Source organism: Macaca mulatta, chromosome 11 (assembly GCF_049350105.2).
Source record: "Macaca mulatta isolate MMU2019108-1 chromosome 11, T2T-MMU8v2.0, whole genome shotgun sequence".
NCBI lineage: Eukaryota > Metazoa > Chordata > Mammalia > Primates > Cercopithecidae > Macaca > Macaca mulatta.
In genome coordinates this window covers 137845544-137863365 of record NC_133416.1, presented here as the reverse complement: position 1 = coordinate 137863365, position 17822 = coordinate 137845544, and the positions used below count along the sequence as shown (strand labels likewise).

The 17822-nt window shown below is 52.4% G+C and overlaps 1 protein-coding gene across 8 annotated transcripts in view; it reads left to right on the top strand.

Moving 5' to 3' along the window:
* RIMBP2 (RIMS binding protein 2) overlaps positions 1-17822 on the top strand; it is a 328067-nt gene that overhangs the window by 232580 nt on the left and 77665 nt on the right. For all 8 annotated transcript variants that reach the window (XM_015109708.3, XM_015109709.3, XM_015109703.3 and 5 more), the window contains exon 5: positions 11762-11866. In XM_015109708.3, coding sequence (XP_014965194.1) covers positions 11765-11866 — 102 coding nt within the window. In that variant the 5' untranslated portion in view covers positions 11762-11764. The remainder of the gene's footprint in view (positions 1-11761; positions 11867-17822) is intronic.

Genomic DNA, 17822 nt, shown 5'->3' with positions numbered 1-17822 from the left:
TGAGAACTCTGGAAGGAAGGAGGCGGAGTGACTTCGGGGCACTGCAGAAAAGGTTCTCATGTGTACTCCTTGCAGAGAGTCCCAGCAAATATCAGCACATCCCACAAATATGAGAGAGGTCCTGGAGGAGGCCTCTTAGACAACAGAGAGCCGAGACAGTGGAGAGAGTGTGAGCTGGGCTCGCTAGGTGCAAATCCTGGCTTGAGCCTTTACTAGCTGGGCAAACTTGAACACGTTACTCAACCTCTCTGGGCCTTGGTTTCCTTCTCTGTAAATGGGAATGAAAATATCGCCTGCTTCAAGGGTTGTTGTGCAGATTAAATGGGTGATATGTGTTCAGTACTTAGCATAACAGTACTTCTAGAACTTAGTAATCTTCAGATGTGTTTAGGTAAGCATGTGGAGGCTGATGTCTGGAGCCGGGCTGGGTCTCAGGCAGGTTCCCTGGGAAAACTGCCAGCAGTGTGCATACAGGAATAAGAACACCATTTTCCCACCAGTTGTAGGTGGTGACCTATGATAAACACTAACGTGGGTTTGGATTGTTGCCACACACAGGGCTCGGGACCTGCTGTGCAGCCCGTTTCCTACTTTGCTCCCCACCCTCCCACTGAACTCTGACCACATCTCCCCCTTTTATGGTGTGGCTGAGTTCCAGGGTGAGTTGGCATTTGGCCTCTGTTTTAGTCCTGTGGACTGGCCGGTAAGCCAAGAGGTTTACTGCAGCCCCACCTTGGCTGGTTCTGTTGCTGAACGCACAGGTCTCAGCCTTCACACCACAGGTGCCCTGCAGACGAGGTTATTTTCCTTGAATAAGGTTATTTATGGCCAGTGACTTTTATCTTAGGACCTTGTTTCCTGGCCCTTGGAGAGAAATGGCAGCTGGAACTTACCAAACCTGCCTTTACCCCTGTGATACTATAACTCTTGAGGTAAACCAAGCACGTCTATCCCCTCCCCCATCTCCCTGTACCCCAATTTATACTTCTGCTGCCGATTCATTAAAGTAGCTGTCAGCCCAGGATTGTCTGACAGCTGGGACTGGAACAAGCTTTCCTACTTGGGAAGAAGCATCAAAACTGTTTATTTTTTTTATAGGAAAGTTTCAAGCAAACTAAGGGATAGTAAAAAATCCAAGCTAAATTGTAGGTAAGTAAACAAAAACATTATCAAATTGTACATTTTCCTGGACAGATTTATTTTCTGCTTTGTAGGTAGGTAGCAAAATCAACATTTCAGTGAGTTTTTTTTTTTTAACTTAAAATTGTTACAGTAAGTCTATGAAGCAGGTTTGAATTTAGTTATAACAACTCAAGTGAAAGGGACAACACAGAAACAGTTGTTGAAACAGAACAACCCCCCTCAAAATTACTTAATTCACTTTTCTTTTTTTTCTTTTCTTTCCTTTTTTTTTTTTTGAGATGGAGTCTCGCTCTGTCGCCAGGCTGGAGTATAGTGGCTGGATCTCAGCTCACTGTAACCTCTGCCTCCCGGGTTCAAGCAGTTCCCCTGCCTCAGCCTCCGGAGTAGCTGGAACTACAGGTGTCCGCCACCACGCCTGGCTAATTTTTTGTATTTTTAATAGAGACGGAGTTTCACCATGTTGGCCAGGATGGTCTCGATCTCCTGACCTCGTGATCTGCCCACCTCGGCCTCCCAAAGTGCTTAATTCACTTTTAAGGCGCTTATTTTGAAAGAGGGATAGAAATGTGTCATCAATTTGGAGTTGGTTTCATCCTTTTCCTTCAGTCTACCAGTCAGACTTCAGTCAAAAAGCAGGAGCCAGCCAAGGTATTTCAAATGGAGGGACATTAATACAGGGGATTGGTGACACACAGGATGGAAGAGCTAATAAGCCAAATGGCTGCATTGTGAAGCTGGCATCACCTCTAAGGCTGAAGGGACAATGGGGGTGATGCAATCTCAGTCAGGAGCAGAGACCATGGATTAGAGACGGACAGGAAATGGAGCCACTACCAGAGACAACTTAGGAGGCAGAAAAAGAGGGAGAAATCCCTGGCTTCCCTCCCGCCGATGCTGCCTGTTGACTGACCACCCAGAAACAGAGGGCGAGGGCGTCTGGGAAGTTTAGCTCTTTCTGATATTGAGCAAAACAAGAGAAGGAGAGAGAGTAGATCCGAGAGCCGTGAGGCAGTTGATTGGCATACCAAGGTGAGATCTAGGCTGGGGTGCAGGGTTACCCAAAGCCAAGTTGTCATGGGATTCCATCCTGCCCTCATCCAAGTGTACACATGCTGAGATTCCCACTATTCTATCCGATGCGTGTTGCTTTTATGTAGGCTGTAAAAGCAGGCAAAGCACAGTCTACCAGTTGTTTCCATTATTTCAGCGATAAAGGTAAAAGTTACATGACGACATGGTAAAATATAGGACATGAAAGAATTTAATTGTTTAGTTGTCTGCATTCATGTGAGCTCTTAGCTATCCCAGGGTCATTCAGAAATCCCTGCCAGGGTTGTTTAAGCTCAACTCCCCATGCTAGCCGTAAGTTCTCTAGGAGTCACCTCTCTGGAACTTTCCAGAAAGCAGAGCCAAGAGCCCGTCTCTGCAGAATCCACCAGTGTCTATACATGCATTGGTTCTTCTCAGCGAATCTGCCTGCCTCTGGTGAAGCATTGTATTTCTGCAGATTAGAAGGGAAGTCTGGTCTCAGTTTCTCACAGTAACCCCTCTGCACGCTATCTTCTTGATTCCCTGTATCTCTGCAGACCAAAGCCCAGGGGAGTCCCCAGTTTCTGCTCTTCCCTGATCCATCTCTCATCCTCCCCGAGGCAGTGAGCACAGAAAGGAGCCCTTAGGATGGGAAGTGGGAGGGGAATGGAGGAGAAATAGAGGGTCCGTGATAGAAAGAAACATTGATTAATATCTCAGCCTTGCAACACTGATTTTTCCATAGATGTTTCAACAGAGACATGCACACTGGCTACATTTAGAAAAGTAACGCTGTGCAGAATGAATCAGTATGTCCTCATGCCAGGATGGATGGATATATTTAGCATGTCCGTGTGTTTGTGAGCCTTGTCTATTTCTCTGTTTTTGGTTACTTTGTAGACCTCACTAATATTAAACTCACAGCCCCCACCACCCCCTGACCGAGCTATCTTTTCCCCCACCATCCACCTAACACCACGAATTTCAGCCTTTGCAGCCAATATCTCTCCTATTTTTGGCTTACATTTTTTTTCCCCATCCACTTCACTCTCCCCTCCTCAGTCTCAAAGCCCATCTCCAAGAGAGGTTTTATTATAGCTGCGTGACTAACTCTGCCAGTGCGATGGCCTCCAGGGGAACCAGCTTATGTCTCTGGTTCACAGTTTTGACTGTGGGTTTGGTGAAATGTGGAATCTTTGGTAGTGAGGATCCAACCTTCTCTAGGCTCCTCAAGTGTTAAAGTCTGGTTTCCCGACAGCCACAGGATGGATCCTCCACTCATAATCATTGCTTTAATTCCACTTAGAAAATGTGAATTAGACTCCTGCTGCCTGTGGAGTGTGCACACGGAAGTGGAGCCATTTCTAGTCCAGTTGAGAAAGTGAGAATTATATGAAATTAATCAGAATAGTACAAAGCAGGTTACAGCATTGCTGCAGAGTCAAGCTGGAGGCTGTGAGGGATGGAGAGGGGGGAGTGTGGGCTGGGGGCATGGGAAAGATGTTCTAGGTGAGAGGCCTCACCTTTGCTATCATTGATTCTGCCTCACCACATGTCAGAGGCTGTTTTGGGCTGGGGGTGCACCAGCAGACAGGGAAGTAAGTCCTGTAATCCTGTGGTTCTCATGGACAAGGGTAGGGAGTGGGATGGAAAGGATGACATAAAATAAACATGTAAATAAAATAATCTCTGGTCACTGGTCAGGACACTTGCCACGTCTTTGTCCATTTTGTGTTGCTATAAAGAGATACCTGAGACTGGGTAATTTGTAAAGAAAAGAAGCATATTTGTCTCACAGGTCTGCAGGCTGTACAAGCATGGCACTAGCATCTGCGCAGCTTCTGGTGAGGCCTCAGGAAGCTTCCAGACATGGCAGAAGGCAAAGTGGGAGCAGGTGTACCACATGGTGAGCGAGGTAGCAAGAGACAGGGAGGCAGAGCCAGGCTCCCTTAAACAACCAGCTCTCCAGTGAACTCAGAGTAAGAACTCACTTATCACTATGTGGAGGGCATCAAGCCATTCATGAGGGCTATGCCCCCATGACCCAGACACCTCCCACCAGGCTCCACCTCCAACACAGGGATCACATTTCAACACGAGGTTTGGAGGGAACACATCCTAAACCCCATCATGCCATGAAGCGCTGGCCATGTGGTGGTGCAGGGACAAGCATGTTGGGCAGCAGGAGTGGCACTTGCTAAGACCTGGAGTTGGGGATGACCTTGATGTGGTCATGGACCTGAGCAGAAGCCAGTGTGGCAAAAGCACAGTGAGGAAGGGGCAGAGGCGGGAGGTGAGGGCAGAGAAGAGGTTGGATCACAGGGGAGCCTGTTGGCTACAGCCGGAAGTCTGGATTTGGTACCCGGTGCAGTTGGCAGCCTTTGTGCTGTTGAAGGAGAATGGCTGTGGGGCAATCTCTGGTGCAGCCAGTGGCTCTGGAGAAGCAGGAAATCAAGGATGTCTCTCAGCTTTGCATCTGGAGGAGCTGAGGGGATGATGGTGTCCTTGGCCGAGATGGCACAGCTTGGGGAGGGAACTTGTTTGAGGAAGAAAATCAAGAATTCTATTTCGGACAGGCTAAATTTGAGCTTCCTCCCGTCCATCCATGTGGGGATAATGAGTAGGCAGTTGGGTATGAGTTGGGAGGGCGGGGGGATGAAGGGTTCATTTGGAATTATGTGGCAATTATAACCTCAAAGCTGGCTGAGATCATCTAAGGAACGGTATAAATAGAGCCGGGGCCCCTCCAGGATTTAGAGATCAGCGGGAGGTCATTGCGGAGGTCAGGGAGGGAGACCAGGTCAGTGCGGCCCACGGGAGCCAGAGTCCAGGGCATGTCCAGGAGGAGCAGCCCTGGTGTCAGGTGCTGCTGAGGGATTTGGTCCAGTCAGGGCAGGAAAGTAGCCATGGGCTCGGGCCGCAGGGACTCCTCGGCTGCCTTACTGGGAGAATCTCAGCCAAGTGACATGAGGGAGGCTGACTGGAAGGGCTGGAAGAGCGCATGGGAGGGGCGGCCGTAGGGGACTGAGCAGAACCCATCCTGTAAGGAGTTTTGTTGAGACGGGAAGCAGATACGTGGGCAGTGGCTGGAGGGGGATGAGGGCTCTGCAGAAACAGGTAAGATTTGGAGAGATGGATGCTGACGCCAAAACAAGCCCCAGCAAACCTTGTCTTCCCAGCCATGGCATCTGTGATGAAACTGAGGCTGTCCTCAAGGGCTGAGTGCTTCTCCCACTCACACCTTTGTGACAGCCGCTTCGTACGGACTTGGCTCATTAACCGTAGAAATACAAAGGCTTCTTCACTGCACTTGTTTCCATCCATCTGATCTATAAACCCTCGTCTCACTGGCACCCCGAAGCAAGAGCCCAGCACACCATCTGCCACCCCTTTCTCCTCGGCGACTCTGAGGCCGCGGGACCACGCCCTGAGCTGTTTCGGTGCCTGGCGAATCTACCTGGCGAGTCCTGGCGGGGAAGGTGGTGCCCTTTCGCCAACAACTTCCTGCCCAGAGCTAAATAAAGATGATACAGGCTGCCTTTGGCAGTGCCCCCTTCCAAAATAAAGAGAAGCACAACATTAGCCAGAATTAAGCCCAAATGGCAGAATTAAGCAGCTGCACAATCGGCCACCCAGGCCAGGTGGGCCACGAGGGAGTCAAAAGCTGCTTCTCGGCCCCGGCCCCCGTAGTGCTCCAAGATGACAGTGGCTGGTGTAAGTCATTTCAACCCAGAAGCGGGGCAGTGGCTGGGAACAGACTGGCCATGAGTTCCGACCTTCTCATGGGCCGTGTTCCGGCTGTGGCTTTCAGCCCTTGCTCAGCTTCCCTGAGTCCATTGCTCTGCTGGGAAGCAGTGACCACAGCACCCACCCAACCCTCAGCCTTAAATGAGACAGTGCCTGGGTAGCCATCGTGCCCTGCATATAGTAGGTGCTTAATAAATGGCAGCGGCCACATTCCGATTTCTCACTGTCATTTTACCAATGCGGCTGTAGCTGTCTGTCGTCCTGTTGGTGCAGCCGTGGTTGCCCCGTGAGTCCCTCCCTCCCACCCTGGTGTTTAAGTGGCATCAACAGGGCTATACACGTCCAGTGGGAAAGGGTTTCTCCTCTTGGGACTAAAACATAACACAGAGAACTTAATAGATGCCAGGTACTATAGCTCAGGTAAAATTCAAAACACCTCTATGAAGTAGGTGTTAATTAATAATTAACATTAGTTATTTCATTAATTACTAACTAATTGAAAAAGAATAGTGTTGAAAAATTAATCCAAAAGAAGAACATGGAGACCAGAGAAGTTAAGTAACTACTCTAAGGCCACACAGCGGGCCAGTGTCAGAGCTGGTATTTGAGCCCAGGTGTTCAGGCTCTTTAATGGCTTTTGCTAACGTGAAAAGCTGGAAGCACCTTTCCCCCAACCTTCCCTGCCAGCGCCTGATGTGGGGAGTGTGGAGAGCCCCAGGGGCTGCGAGGAGGCCCATGCAGCTGGAGAAGGGGGTGGCGGGGACAGCAGTGGGACTGAGCTCTGAGAGGCCACGAGGGTGGCAGTGTGAGGATTTGGCATTTGTGCCGAGTGACCTGTTGTGGGGACAGGGACACAGCGGGGCAAGGTGCCTGCTCATATTCTGGGGGGAGGAACACAGCAGGCAAGGGAGCCAGCCAGGGTGTTGGGGGTGGGGGTGCTCAGGAGGAAACTACGGCAGGTGGAGAACGTGGCATGTCCAGGAGGGGCTGGGCGGCCACCAGGCTTCACTGTGAAGTGGCATTTGGGCAAAGGCTGGAAGGCGAGAGTCGGGCTGGCAGGGAGAGCAACGTGTGCGAAGGTCCGGAGCTGGGCACTGGTCTGCTCTCTGGAAACAGTGAGAACGCCAGGGTGTCACAGTGGGGTGTGAGAGGCAGGCAGGTGGCCCTGGGACAGCACGCCGCTTTACTTCCCATCGAGGGGCTCTGAGCTGGGATGGGACATGGGGTCAGGGGTCCACCTCGGGGGGCGTCGGGCTCCTTCTGGCCAAGGACACCTGAGTGACAATCACCGGCAGAATCTGTAGAGACGTTTCTTCTCCAGTCCGTCCTTTCCACGGGACATTGTCCATCAGCGAGCCAGTGTCTGGGGGAACCTTTGGGGGCTTTCCAGGAGCCGCAGAGACCCTCGCAGCCCCTGTTAGTGGCATGGCTCAGGGACACATCTAGGTGGGGGCAGGGGCTCCGGGCACCGCGTCCAGGTGGGGACGGGGGCTCCGGGCACCGCGTCCAGATGGGGACGGGGGCTCTGGGCACCGCGTCCAGGTGGGGACGGGGGCTCCGGGCACCGTGTCTAGGTGAGGGTGGGGGCTCTGGGCACTGTGCTGTCCTGCCTTCCACCCACAGCTGCGTGGGGCTCTGTCTCTGGTTTGGGCCATTGTTTAGCACCATCTTGGTGGGGGGCTTCCCTGGCCCTCTCAGCTGATGGGCCAGACCGCCCAGCTGGACTGCAGCTCCCATCCCCTTTTATTATAAAAAATAAAAGTGTGTGTGCGTGTGTGTGTGTGTATATATATATATATATATATATATATATATATATATATATTTTTTTTTTTTTTTTTTTTTTTTTTTTTTTTTTTTTTTTTTTTGTGAGACAGAGTCTCGCTCTGTCACCCAGGCTGGAGTGCAGTGGCCGGATCTCAGCTCACTGCAAGCTCCGCCTCCCGGGTTTATGCCATTCTCCTGCCTCAGCCTCCCGAGTAGCTGGGACTACAGGCGCCCGCCACCTCGCCCGGCTAGTTTTTTGTATTTTTTAGTAGAGATGGGGTTTCACCGTGTTAGCCAGGATGGTCTTGATCTCCTGACCTCATGATCCACCCGTCTTGGCTTCCCAAAGTGCTGGGATTACAGGCTTGAGCCACCGGGTCCGGCCAAAAGTATATTTTTAAACAGTTTATTTTTTCTATTTTTCCCCTTTTCTTTAATTTTTTTACAATTTTTGTGGCTGCATAGTAGGTGCATGCATTTGTGAACTGGGCTTTATTTGTTCATAACCCTTAGGACTGCCCGACCCCACGGTTCTTAGGACCGCCTGACCCCGTGGTCACCATGCTTAGGACTGCTGACCCGTGTCCACACACGCAATTGGTGTATTTGGATGAGGTCTGTCCCCTCCCCTGCAGAATGTGAGCTCCAAGAGAGCTGGTTTTGTTTTGCTGTTGTTTTGCGTTGCTGTAGCCTTCAGAATCCAGCAGGGTGCCTGACACAAAACATAGTGCTTGTTAAATATTTGTTGAGTGAGTGAGTGAGTGAGTTCTCCTGGTGGAATGTGGCTGAAATCTCCTCCTCATATCAGATTGAGGCAGGTGTTGGGATGTAGGAAATGGCCACTCCTGGAAGTCCAGGACCTCGGATGTCATTTGGGTGCTTCTGCCCCCTCCATGCCACACTCGGACCCTTCTCGTTTCATCCATCTGCCTTCATGCTCTGCCCCCACCCTTGGGGTGTTCTCTCATGAAGACATGGTTGTCCTGTTCCGTGTCCCCAGCTTCTTGGCATCTAGTAGGTGCTCAATAAATGTCAGTCTGATGAACGAATATCCAGGAGAAGCAATGAATGAATAAATGGAGTAGAAATAGTCCTGTCTGCAGCTGGAAGCCCCACACGGAGGGCCTCATGCGGGTCTGCAGAGACTGGCCATCCTGAGGACCTCCGGGACCCTCATGGGGAAAGCCGACCCCAGAGGAAAGCCACACTGCACCAACGTGGCAGCAGGGTTTGGGGAAGAGTTCCCAGAGCTTCTCAGGAGCCCGGGGAATTCCTGGCATCTCTCAGGGCTTTGTCGGTTTGTCCGTCTTGGTGGCTTGTCCCCGTCCTCCTAAAAACACCCTGCAATGTGTGCCGCTGGTTTGCACTCACAGTGAACTGGTGGCGGGCGGCGGGGAAGCCGAGGCTCTTGGAAAGAGACCATTAGAAATGGCGAGGCCCAAACAGGCTGACGGCCCAGCAGGGCAGGGAGAGCCTTGTGCCAAGGTGGATCTCGGGAGGACTGTGCAGCGAATACCCAGGGCTCCTTCCTGGGAGGGCCAGGCCTGCCTGGGCTCAGAACTGGAGTGAACGTGGGAAGATACAAGCACGGTGTTTCCCTGGGACCCATCTGGCCCCAGCGTGAACCAGCGATGGCCACTGACTGCGGCGTCCGTGTTTCCTGGGGTTGGTTCATGTTCTGGGGAATTCCATTTCCTCAGGATCCCGGGTTCTTGTGAGAGTTCCCATAGCAGCAGTGAAACCCCCAGATGTCTGTGGGGGTGCAGGGTAATTACAGCTTCCGAGTTCACTGGAAGCCTCTTCTGGAGACAGCAGAGAGGATGCCGAGGTTATTCAGCTGAAAAAGGTGGATGAACCGGCATGTGAGGCCTCCGGGCCTGAAACACCGACCGGGAGGAGGACTTCACTTTTTAAACACAAACAAAATATCCCACCAACCACAGCGCTTTGCAGAATGAAAAGTGGAGGCCTTCCCCATCCTCAGTTAAAGTGATTCCGTTTCAAGGTATTTCCCAGAAGAAAGGAGCTTTCGGTGGCAGCAGGTAGGGCTACCTTTGTAATCGGCCTGTCTGCCTCTTCCTGCGGGGCCCCACACCCCTCCCCCAGAGCCTGGGTGCCCCCTGCCCTCGCCACCTGCCAGTCTCAGCAGGGACTCCTTCGCCTCCCCACTGCCAGGCTCCTCTTTCCAGCTTAGGCTGAGTCGGCAGCGGCCTCAGGAAACCACGCTAACCTTCTTTTGTGTCCGACCTCATGACTTGCGAAGGCTACAGGCCTTTAAGACTCCGAAACTAAATAAAAATGAGTAAAAGGTGGTAGGGCACGGTGGCTCATGCCTGTAATCCCAGCACTTTGGGAGGCCTAGGCAGGTGGATCCCCTGAGGTCAGGAGTTTGAGACCAGCCTGACCAACATGGTGAAACCCCATCTGTACTAAAAATACAAAAATTAGCCAGGCATGGTGGTGGGCACCTGTAATCCCAGCTGGTAGGGAGGCTGAGGCATGAGAATAGCTTGAATCCAGGAGGCAGAGGCTACAATGTGCCAAGATCCTGCCACTGCACTCCAGCCTGGGTGACAGAGCAAGACTCCATCTCAAAGAAATAAAAATAAAAAATAAATAAAAATGAGTAAAAGATTAAAAATCAATAGAATTGTAAAATAATAAATACATTAAAATAATGAATAAATGACCAACCAGTTCCAGCCCAAGAGGGAAGTTCCCCATGCCCCGCTGGGCCAAGGCACCCGCTTGCTTCAGGACCTGGGTCATCTGTGTGGCCCTCGGATGTCGGGGGATGCAGGGGGGCAAGTCCGTGGGGCAGCGGCCATCGGGGGTGTGCGCCCTCAGAAGGGGCAGCTCCCACTCCCTTCTCAGTCCTTTTCTGGAGGCATGCGTGGCCAACTCTTCCCATTTTTGAAAGAATCTGGACTTTTATATAAAAGACCCAGATTTTAAAATGTTGACCACGAAGTCACCACACACACACACACACACACACACACACACACACACACACACACACACACACATACATATATGAATGAAAGGAAATGACAGTGAAATTGCAGCATTTTGTAGCTGGTTGTCCAAGCCCCCAGGAGTGGCTTGGGGGGCCCAGGAAATATTTTCTGTGACTGTTCCCAGTGTGACTGCCCGCCTGCTGTGGCCTTTTCTACCCCATGTCATTTCCCATGCAATGGTGACTCTGGGCCCATGAGACCTGTCAGAGGGGAGGGACGGGCACACTGAGGGCGAGTAGGTGAGAGTCAAACCCTGGCACTGGGGATGTAGCGCTGTCCCTCCAAGCAGGACAGACAGATTGTCAGGAGGAAGGGACAGAGCCAGGAATACGGCTCCTGCTCTCTGCTCCAGAAAATGGGCCTGGCCGATGGGGGCCACCTTGCAACCTTTCCAGAGGGGGTAGGTGAAGGAATTTGGACTCCTGGGGTCTGAGTGCTCTGGTTCACCGGAGTCGGCAGTCAGGACCAGAGCCTGAGGTTTGGAAGCACCCGGGAGGGTGTGGACTCTGGGTTTGCATTCCGAACGGGTGTCCACTTCCCAGCTGTGTGATGGCAAAGATGACTTCCTGTGCCTCAGTTTCCCTCTCTGTAGAATGAGGCTACTTACAGAACCTACCTCGTAGGCTTATGATGGGGATATATGACTTAAATGCAGATAAAACCTTGAACCAGTGCTGGGCACATAGGACAACATCAGTAAGCCTTTGCTGTTACATACAAAGGACCTGGGCAAAAAAGGCAGAGGAGGGAGATTAAGTTTTTCAAAACAAGCAAAAAGAGGAAAGTCACCTTTGCAAGAGAACAGGGTTCTGCTCAAATGCTGGCTGCATTCGGAACCTGAGGAGGAGAAGTGGCAGGTGGAGGGCTTGTTCATGTCACGGCTCCCCCATCGGGAGGGGCGCCTCTGGAAGCACGGAGGTGGGTGCCCCGCGGGGTGGCGAAGGGCTGGTCTGGAGTGACTGGGCTGAGTCAGAGCCCGCTCGGTGCAGGGTATAGGATGCACGCCCGTGGGCACAGGCTGCCCTGCTCAGCCAGGCCTCTCTCTGTCCCCACAGCATATGCGAGAGGCGGCTGAACGGCGGCAGCAGCTGGAGTTGGAGCATGAGCAGGCCCTGGCTGTTCTCAGCGCCAAGCAGCAGGAAATTGACCTTCTGCAGAAGGTAAGTGACAGGCAGCCGGGTGCGGCGTGTGAGGCAAGGAGTCCGCGGGTGGGCCGGGGATCCCCGGTGTGGTGGAACGGCCGACCTGCAGCCTCGGCTCCCAGGCCTCTTCCTCTCTCTCCTTGCACAGAAGGATTCAGAGTCATTTCTGCTTTCCTGCTCTGGTGTTTCTTAAGTAGACCTGTGTTCATGTTTTCTAAAGCAAAAGCGGATGCAAAGTTCTAACCTCTGATGCTGGTGAGGTTGTAGGGAAAAGCACATGCATAGAGATGGCTGGCAGGGTGTGAATTGCTTCCACTTCTGGGAAAAGCAACGTGCAGCATCTGTTTAAACTAAAAGTGCACACAGAGGGTGACCCTGCCACCTCCATCCTGGACCTCCATCCTGGACGATGCCCTTGCAGGGAATACAGAAACCAGTTCAAAAGGAGTTCTGTTTTCTTGCAGTGCTGCTGTGTGGCAGTGGGGATGGGGATTGGACCCAACTGATGCCCACCTAAGGGTGATGGCGTGTGCACCATGATCCAGCCACACCAGGCGCCATGTGATGTCAGTGAAAAGGATCATGGTGGTGTGATTCTGCTGTCTTGAGGCTGTTTGCATGACGTGTTATCAAGTGAGAAAACTGAATTGCAGAGCAGTATTTATAGCATGATCCCAGTAAGAGAGGAAAAAGGGAAGATAAGACGGAAAGGAAAAGAAATCAGGAGAGAAAGGAGAGAGGCACCAGGGAAGGAGGGAAGGAAGGACTGAGTGATTTGGGATTTTTACCTCCTGGGCACCTGTGATGGGTCTGGGGGTTGAGACAGGTAACCTCACCCCCACTCCAGGCCTCAGCCACGGCCCTGCTGTCTCTAGCCAAATAACTAGGAGGGTGGTACTCCTGGAGCCTATGGGCTTGGGGTGCCCCCAGGAAGAAATCAGAAGGTGGGGACTTGTGAACAGTTCTCATCTCATTTCCTTCCGGAGCCCAGTGTCCCCACCCAGTCCTGCCCTCTCCTCCCGGCAGGGCAGCCACCCCTATGGCCAGAGTGCAGCTGGCTGGTCTGCAGCCTCCCGCCCGGCGCCGGCTGGGATGGGCCACTCCTCTGCCCTCTGTGGCCCCTCCACCCATCTGACAGCGTCTCCAGGCCTTGGATCTCAAAATAAAGGACTCACAGTCATTCACCCAGCCTGGGTGGCGATAGGAATCTGTCAGAGCAGTGTTTCTTCTCCAGAGTTTATTAGCAGAGCTTGTTGGAACAGGTAGATAAGTTCTGATGCCATTTCTCTAATCATTTAGCACGAGATTGTATTAAGGATAGATTTCATTAAGCCAGCGCTGATGGGACCTTCACAGCCCTTATTACCTGTCATAATAAGGTGGCAGGTATCCGGAGCAGCAATATTTCATTAGATGTTATCCGCAAGGGATATTGCTGGGACACAGGCAGGAATATTACTCTTATCTTCTCCTGCCATGTCTCAAGGACCTTTCCCGTGGCTGGGCGACGCCTGATGGTAGCTGCATTCATTCATTGCCACTCCAGAAGCCACGTCCCCAGGCGGGGACCGTCTGAGACAGATAATCAGTCTGTAGAAGCACAGAGACTGTCCAGGAAGGGACAGGATGTCTCCTCTCAACAGAACATTCTCTAGGAGCCTGGAGTTATATTTACTAAGCATTTGATGCCAAGGAGAATGACCTGGAACCGACTCCGTTATTCTGCGTCCGTGATCTCTTTTGTGTGCTGTCCCATTCTCTTGGAGCTCTTTATCCTTGGGACTCACCGTTGTCTCGATTTTGGATACACTGATGCTTCATCAGTGGGGCGGGGGGCAGAGGGAGAGAAACTGGATGAAATATGAATGGGCCAATTTTGTAATTTCTAGAGGCTTTGATGTAGTTTTTAGCGTGAGAAGAGAAAGGCCAACTCTTGAGTGGAATGAGATCCGGGACTTCTTTCCGGAGTGCATCTTCGCGTTCAGTTTCCGCCGTGGGTGGTCATTGCGCTGCACTTGTGACCGGCTCCCTTGTGCTGTCATTCACCAAGTGTCGGCCGTCTGCCCCTCCAAGCAGCCACTCAGCTGCTGTTCCAGAAGCAGGAACACAGCCGCGAGTGGGACACAGCTCTGCCCTCTCAGGCTAAAAAAGAAAGGTGAACAAGTCAATGAAAACGCGAGTAAGCCCAGATGATGGCGAGGAGTGAAGGGAGTTGAGAGGATGGAGTGGCAGATTGACGGGGCCGTGACTTTAGATATAGGTGACAGTTCAAGGAGCAGATGACACCCACCACGCCGAGGGCTGGGGCGGGAGTGTGCGAGGATTAGGGAGCAGTGCACACACGGGTCCCCTTGGGAACCAGCCCAGAGTATCCAGGGAAGAGGAGGAAGGCCGGGTGGCTGGGGTGCAGCCAGGGACGGGACAGGGGTTGAATTTGGGCCTGAGGCACAGAGCTGGAGCGCTTGCCCCACCAGGCAGTGGTGCCTCCACCATGAGGCATGGATCAGCTGAAGACTGGCCCTCATCTCCCTACCAAGATAAAAGTCACCAGTCGTCTTTGAACTATCCAAGGCCCAAAGATGATTCTGATGAGGGTGCCGTGGAGGCGTCTCAAAGAAGCAACCCCTTCTGTCTTTCTGCAGCCCCGGCTCTTTCCTGAACCTGCCGTCACGGGGCCCCGCCCTCAGCAGGTGGCTTTTGTTAATGTCACCCATGTGTGGGCTTACAGTCCAGTGGGCAGTCCTCTGTCCTTATTTTCTTTGACCCGGGGGCCCAGTTTGAGCTTATGGCCTCCAAGGACACCACCCTCTCCTGGTTTCCTTCTGCACACCAACCCCCCTACACATCATAGGTGACCCCAAGACTCAGTCCTCAAGCCGCATCCCTTTCAGTCTACACTCACTGTCTCGTGCCCTCGAGGAGATGTGTGGGTTTCAGCACCACCTCTGCGTGTTGGTAACTCCCGGATTTAGACCTGGAAGCCAGACGACGCCACTGCGCCCCAATTCCCTTACTCACTCTCTGCTTGACACCACTGCTCGGGTGGCCTCGGACGCCACGTGCCATGTGGAACTCCCCTGTGTCCTCACCGGCACCTACACTTCTGCTGAACTCCCTGAGCTCCTGTAACCGCAGCATTTCCCGTTTCTGTACAGCTCTTCCTCTCCCTGGAGCTGATTGCCTTTTTTATTTACTTGTTGTCTTCCTTATCTGTGTACCCATCATTCCTCGGCTCCCCCGTTCCCTGCTGGAGCTGTAAAATTCCTCTCAGGAAAGTCTCAGTCCTCTGGGGAACTTCTGATTCCATTTTCCCCTTGGAGACACCTGCCTGGAGCCTCTTCCTTCAGTCTGGGTCCCGGAAATGCCCCTCCCCACCGTCTGGGGGTCTCCTCCCTGCCTCTTTGTGCTTTCATCCTCAGCTTCCTCGATCCTATAATGTTGTTTTTCTTGATGTGCAATGTGAGGCAGGAGTTTATTTTTCCTGAAATACTGGTGCATTTTGCCATATTTTGCGGTACTTGGAGATTCCTTTGTGGGATCAGCCTCACCTCCAGACCTGACCACCCCTGAGAAGGTGCTGGACATTCAGGCGTCTGATGTCGGACCCACATCCCAGCACCTTGTCCGGGGCACCTTTCTCCCAGGCAGCTCCACCTGTCCTCCTGCCCCGCACGGTGGTCGGGAGAAGCATGTGAGGTCATGTGAAAGGGAAAGCATTTGTTAAATCGGAGAAATAAATGCATGGGTGAATGATGAATGAGTGATGAAACTGCCCAGGGCTCTCCTCCCAGAAGCCAGGGATCCTGAGCTCACGCTGCAGCCCTCATCTCTGGGAGCTGAGCAGAGACACAGTTTAAAAAGGCAAAAGGCAGCCAAGCCAGGACCCATGCTGTCTGCTGGCAACCACAGGCTCTCCCGGGAGACGTGTGCTTCCTGGAGACTGGGAGCAAGAGCTCATTCACAAATCCCTGCATCCATTCACTCCATTCACTCAGCAGACGCTTACGGAGCGTCTCGTGTCAGCAAAGTCCCAGCAACACAGCAAGGAGTGGGGCGGTGTGAGAACAGGCTGTGAATGGCCACAACGATGGTAGAAACGACTCTGGGCACAAATCCGCTGGTGCAGCGTGTCCGGACTGGGACCCAGAGTGCAGGCATGGCCTCCTTTGAGCCGAACCACCTCTGCTGCTCCCCACGCTGCAGCTGCTCCCTCCTCTCCCTGGACCGTGCCAAAGCCAGTTCCCTCTCGGGGACCCTCATCGACAATGCCTGGTCCCTGGGTTGTTGCAAAACTGGTTCATTTCTCTCATTGAGTCTCCCTCAGACCAGACGCCACTCCATGCCCAGACAGAGGGCACGTCGCCCCATTTACTGATGCCAAAACTTGCCTGCTTGCTCATGTGGCGGTTTGCCGACTGCCCACCTCCACCTGCTGGCACTTCAGCTCCGTGAAAGGCGCATCGGACGCATAGGACATCGCCTGACACCTAGGAGCTCCCAGCAAATCCTGGATGGACGGAGGTGCTCAACAGCATAGAAGGAATTGGAGATGTGGCGAGGTTCCGTCAGTCGGGGCAGTAGGGTCAAAATCCCATGGATAAGATGACCGACGATAAATTGGTGTCAACACTCAGTTTTAGCCCGCGGAGTGAATCAATGAACAGTTAGCCCTCATGTAACCTGTGGGATGGAGGCACCATTGTTTTCTCCATGTTACAGATACGGAGGCTGAGGCTAACGTGCCCTTGGTCCACTTGAGACCCAATCCCGAAACCCTGAAGATTCCTCTCCAGGTGAACGGTCATGGTCAGCCTGGAGTCCGGCTGCGTTCCGTTGCTTCAGACCTTCAGTTTCTTGTGTAGGTTACGTCCTACACAAGAACGTCTTGTCCTGTGACAAGTGGCAATTATGATGATCCAGTGGTGTGAGCTAAAGGGCTTTTCCCTATTTATAATTCATCTGCAGACTTGACCGATTTTACTTCGGTCTACAGTTCCTCTTACCGGTAGGATGATCGCTTTCAGTCTTAAGGCCATTACTGAAACATGTGATACTGAGAGAAGCTGAGCTTGCCACACGATGCATAGTTAATGCTTTGACTGAATTTGCTGTCCTGGCCTCAGTTGTGTGTGGATGGCTGGGGTGGGTCATAGCTGACCCTCTGTGTTAATTTCAGGCGGCGTCTGCCCCAATCCTGTGTGCTCCTGGAGTATTAGAAAATGTCCATCAGCCCTCAGCTCTGCAGAACTCGTGATTTGAGGGTCCTTGCAGCCCTCGGCATAGTTCCGTGAGTTTCACTGACTTTTCTGCAGAGCTAATATAACACCCACGGAGGCCCCTCACTCTGCTCCATCTAAGCCAACGCCTGTTGTCCCGCCATAGTCGCCAGGGGCCTGGATGGCTTATTGCTCTGTGCCGCATCCAACCCAGCTAGATGCCCAGCACTTCGGCCACGGGGAATGTGCCCTCCCTTCTGCGAGCGCCGTCTCCCTGGACGCTGCTGCTGCTGCTGCTGCAGGGCCTGCCCACCCTCCCGGATAGCGGATCCTCTGGGTAACAGGCCTGGTCCTCAGGCTTCTTCCTCCAGCATCAGGAGCTCCAGTCTCCCTGCTCTGCAGGAACCACTCTCCGTAAAGGTCGCACGTTCCCTGTGTTGGCCCCTAAATGAGCCTAGCTTAAGCTGTCGCTTGGATTTTGTAAGAACTCAGTGCTGCCAATTTTAACAGTCTATTCTGATTGCCCAAATGGCCCAGCTTGCAAGTAGCCTGCAAAAATGCACTGGTTTTCATCTGAAGCTGGAAACGAAGTTGTACTGCCAGCTTGGCTGAGTTTTAACAGCCTGCTGGAATTTTTTTTTTTTTTTTAAATCCTGCCAGTTTAAAACTATCTTTGATTCAACTGAGTCAATGGTGGCATCATTTATATAATCCCTGTATGTTCCCTGCTTGTTTGTCTCTTTTTCTATTTTGTTATT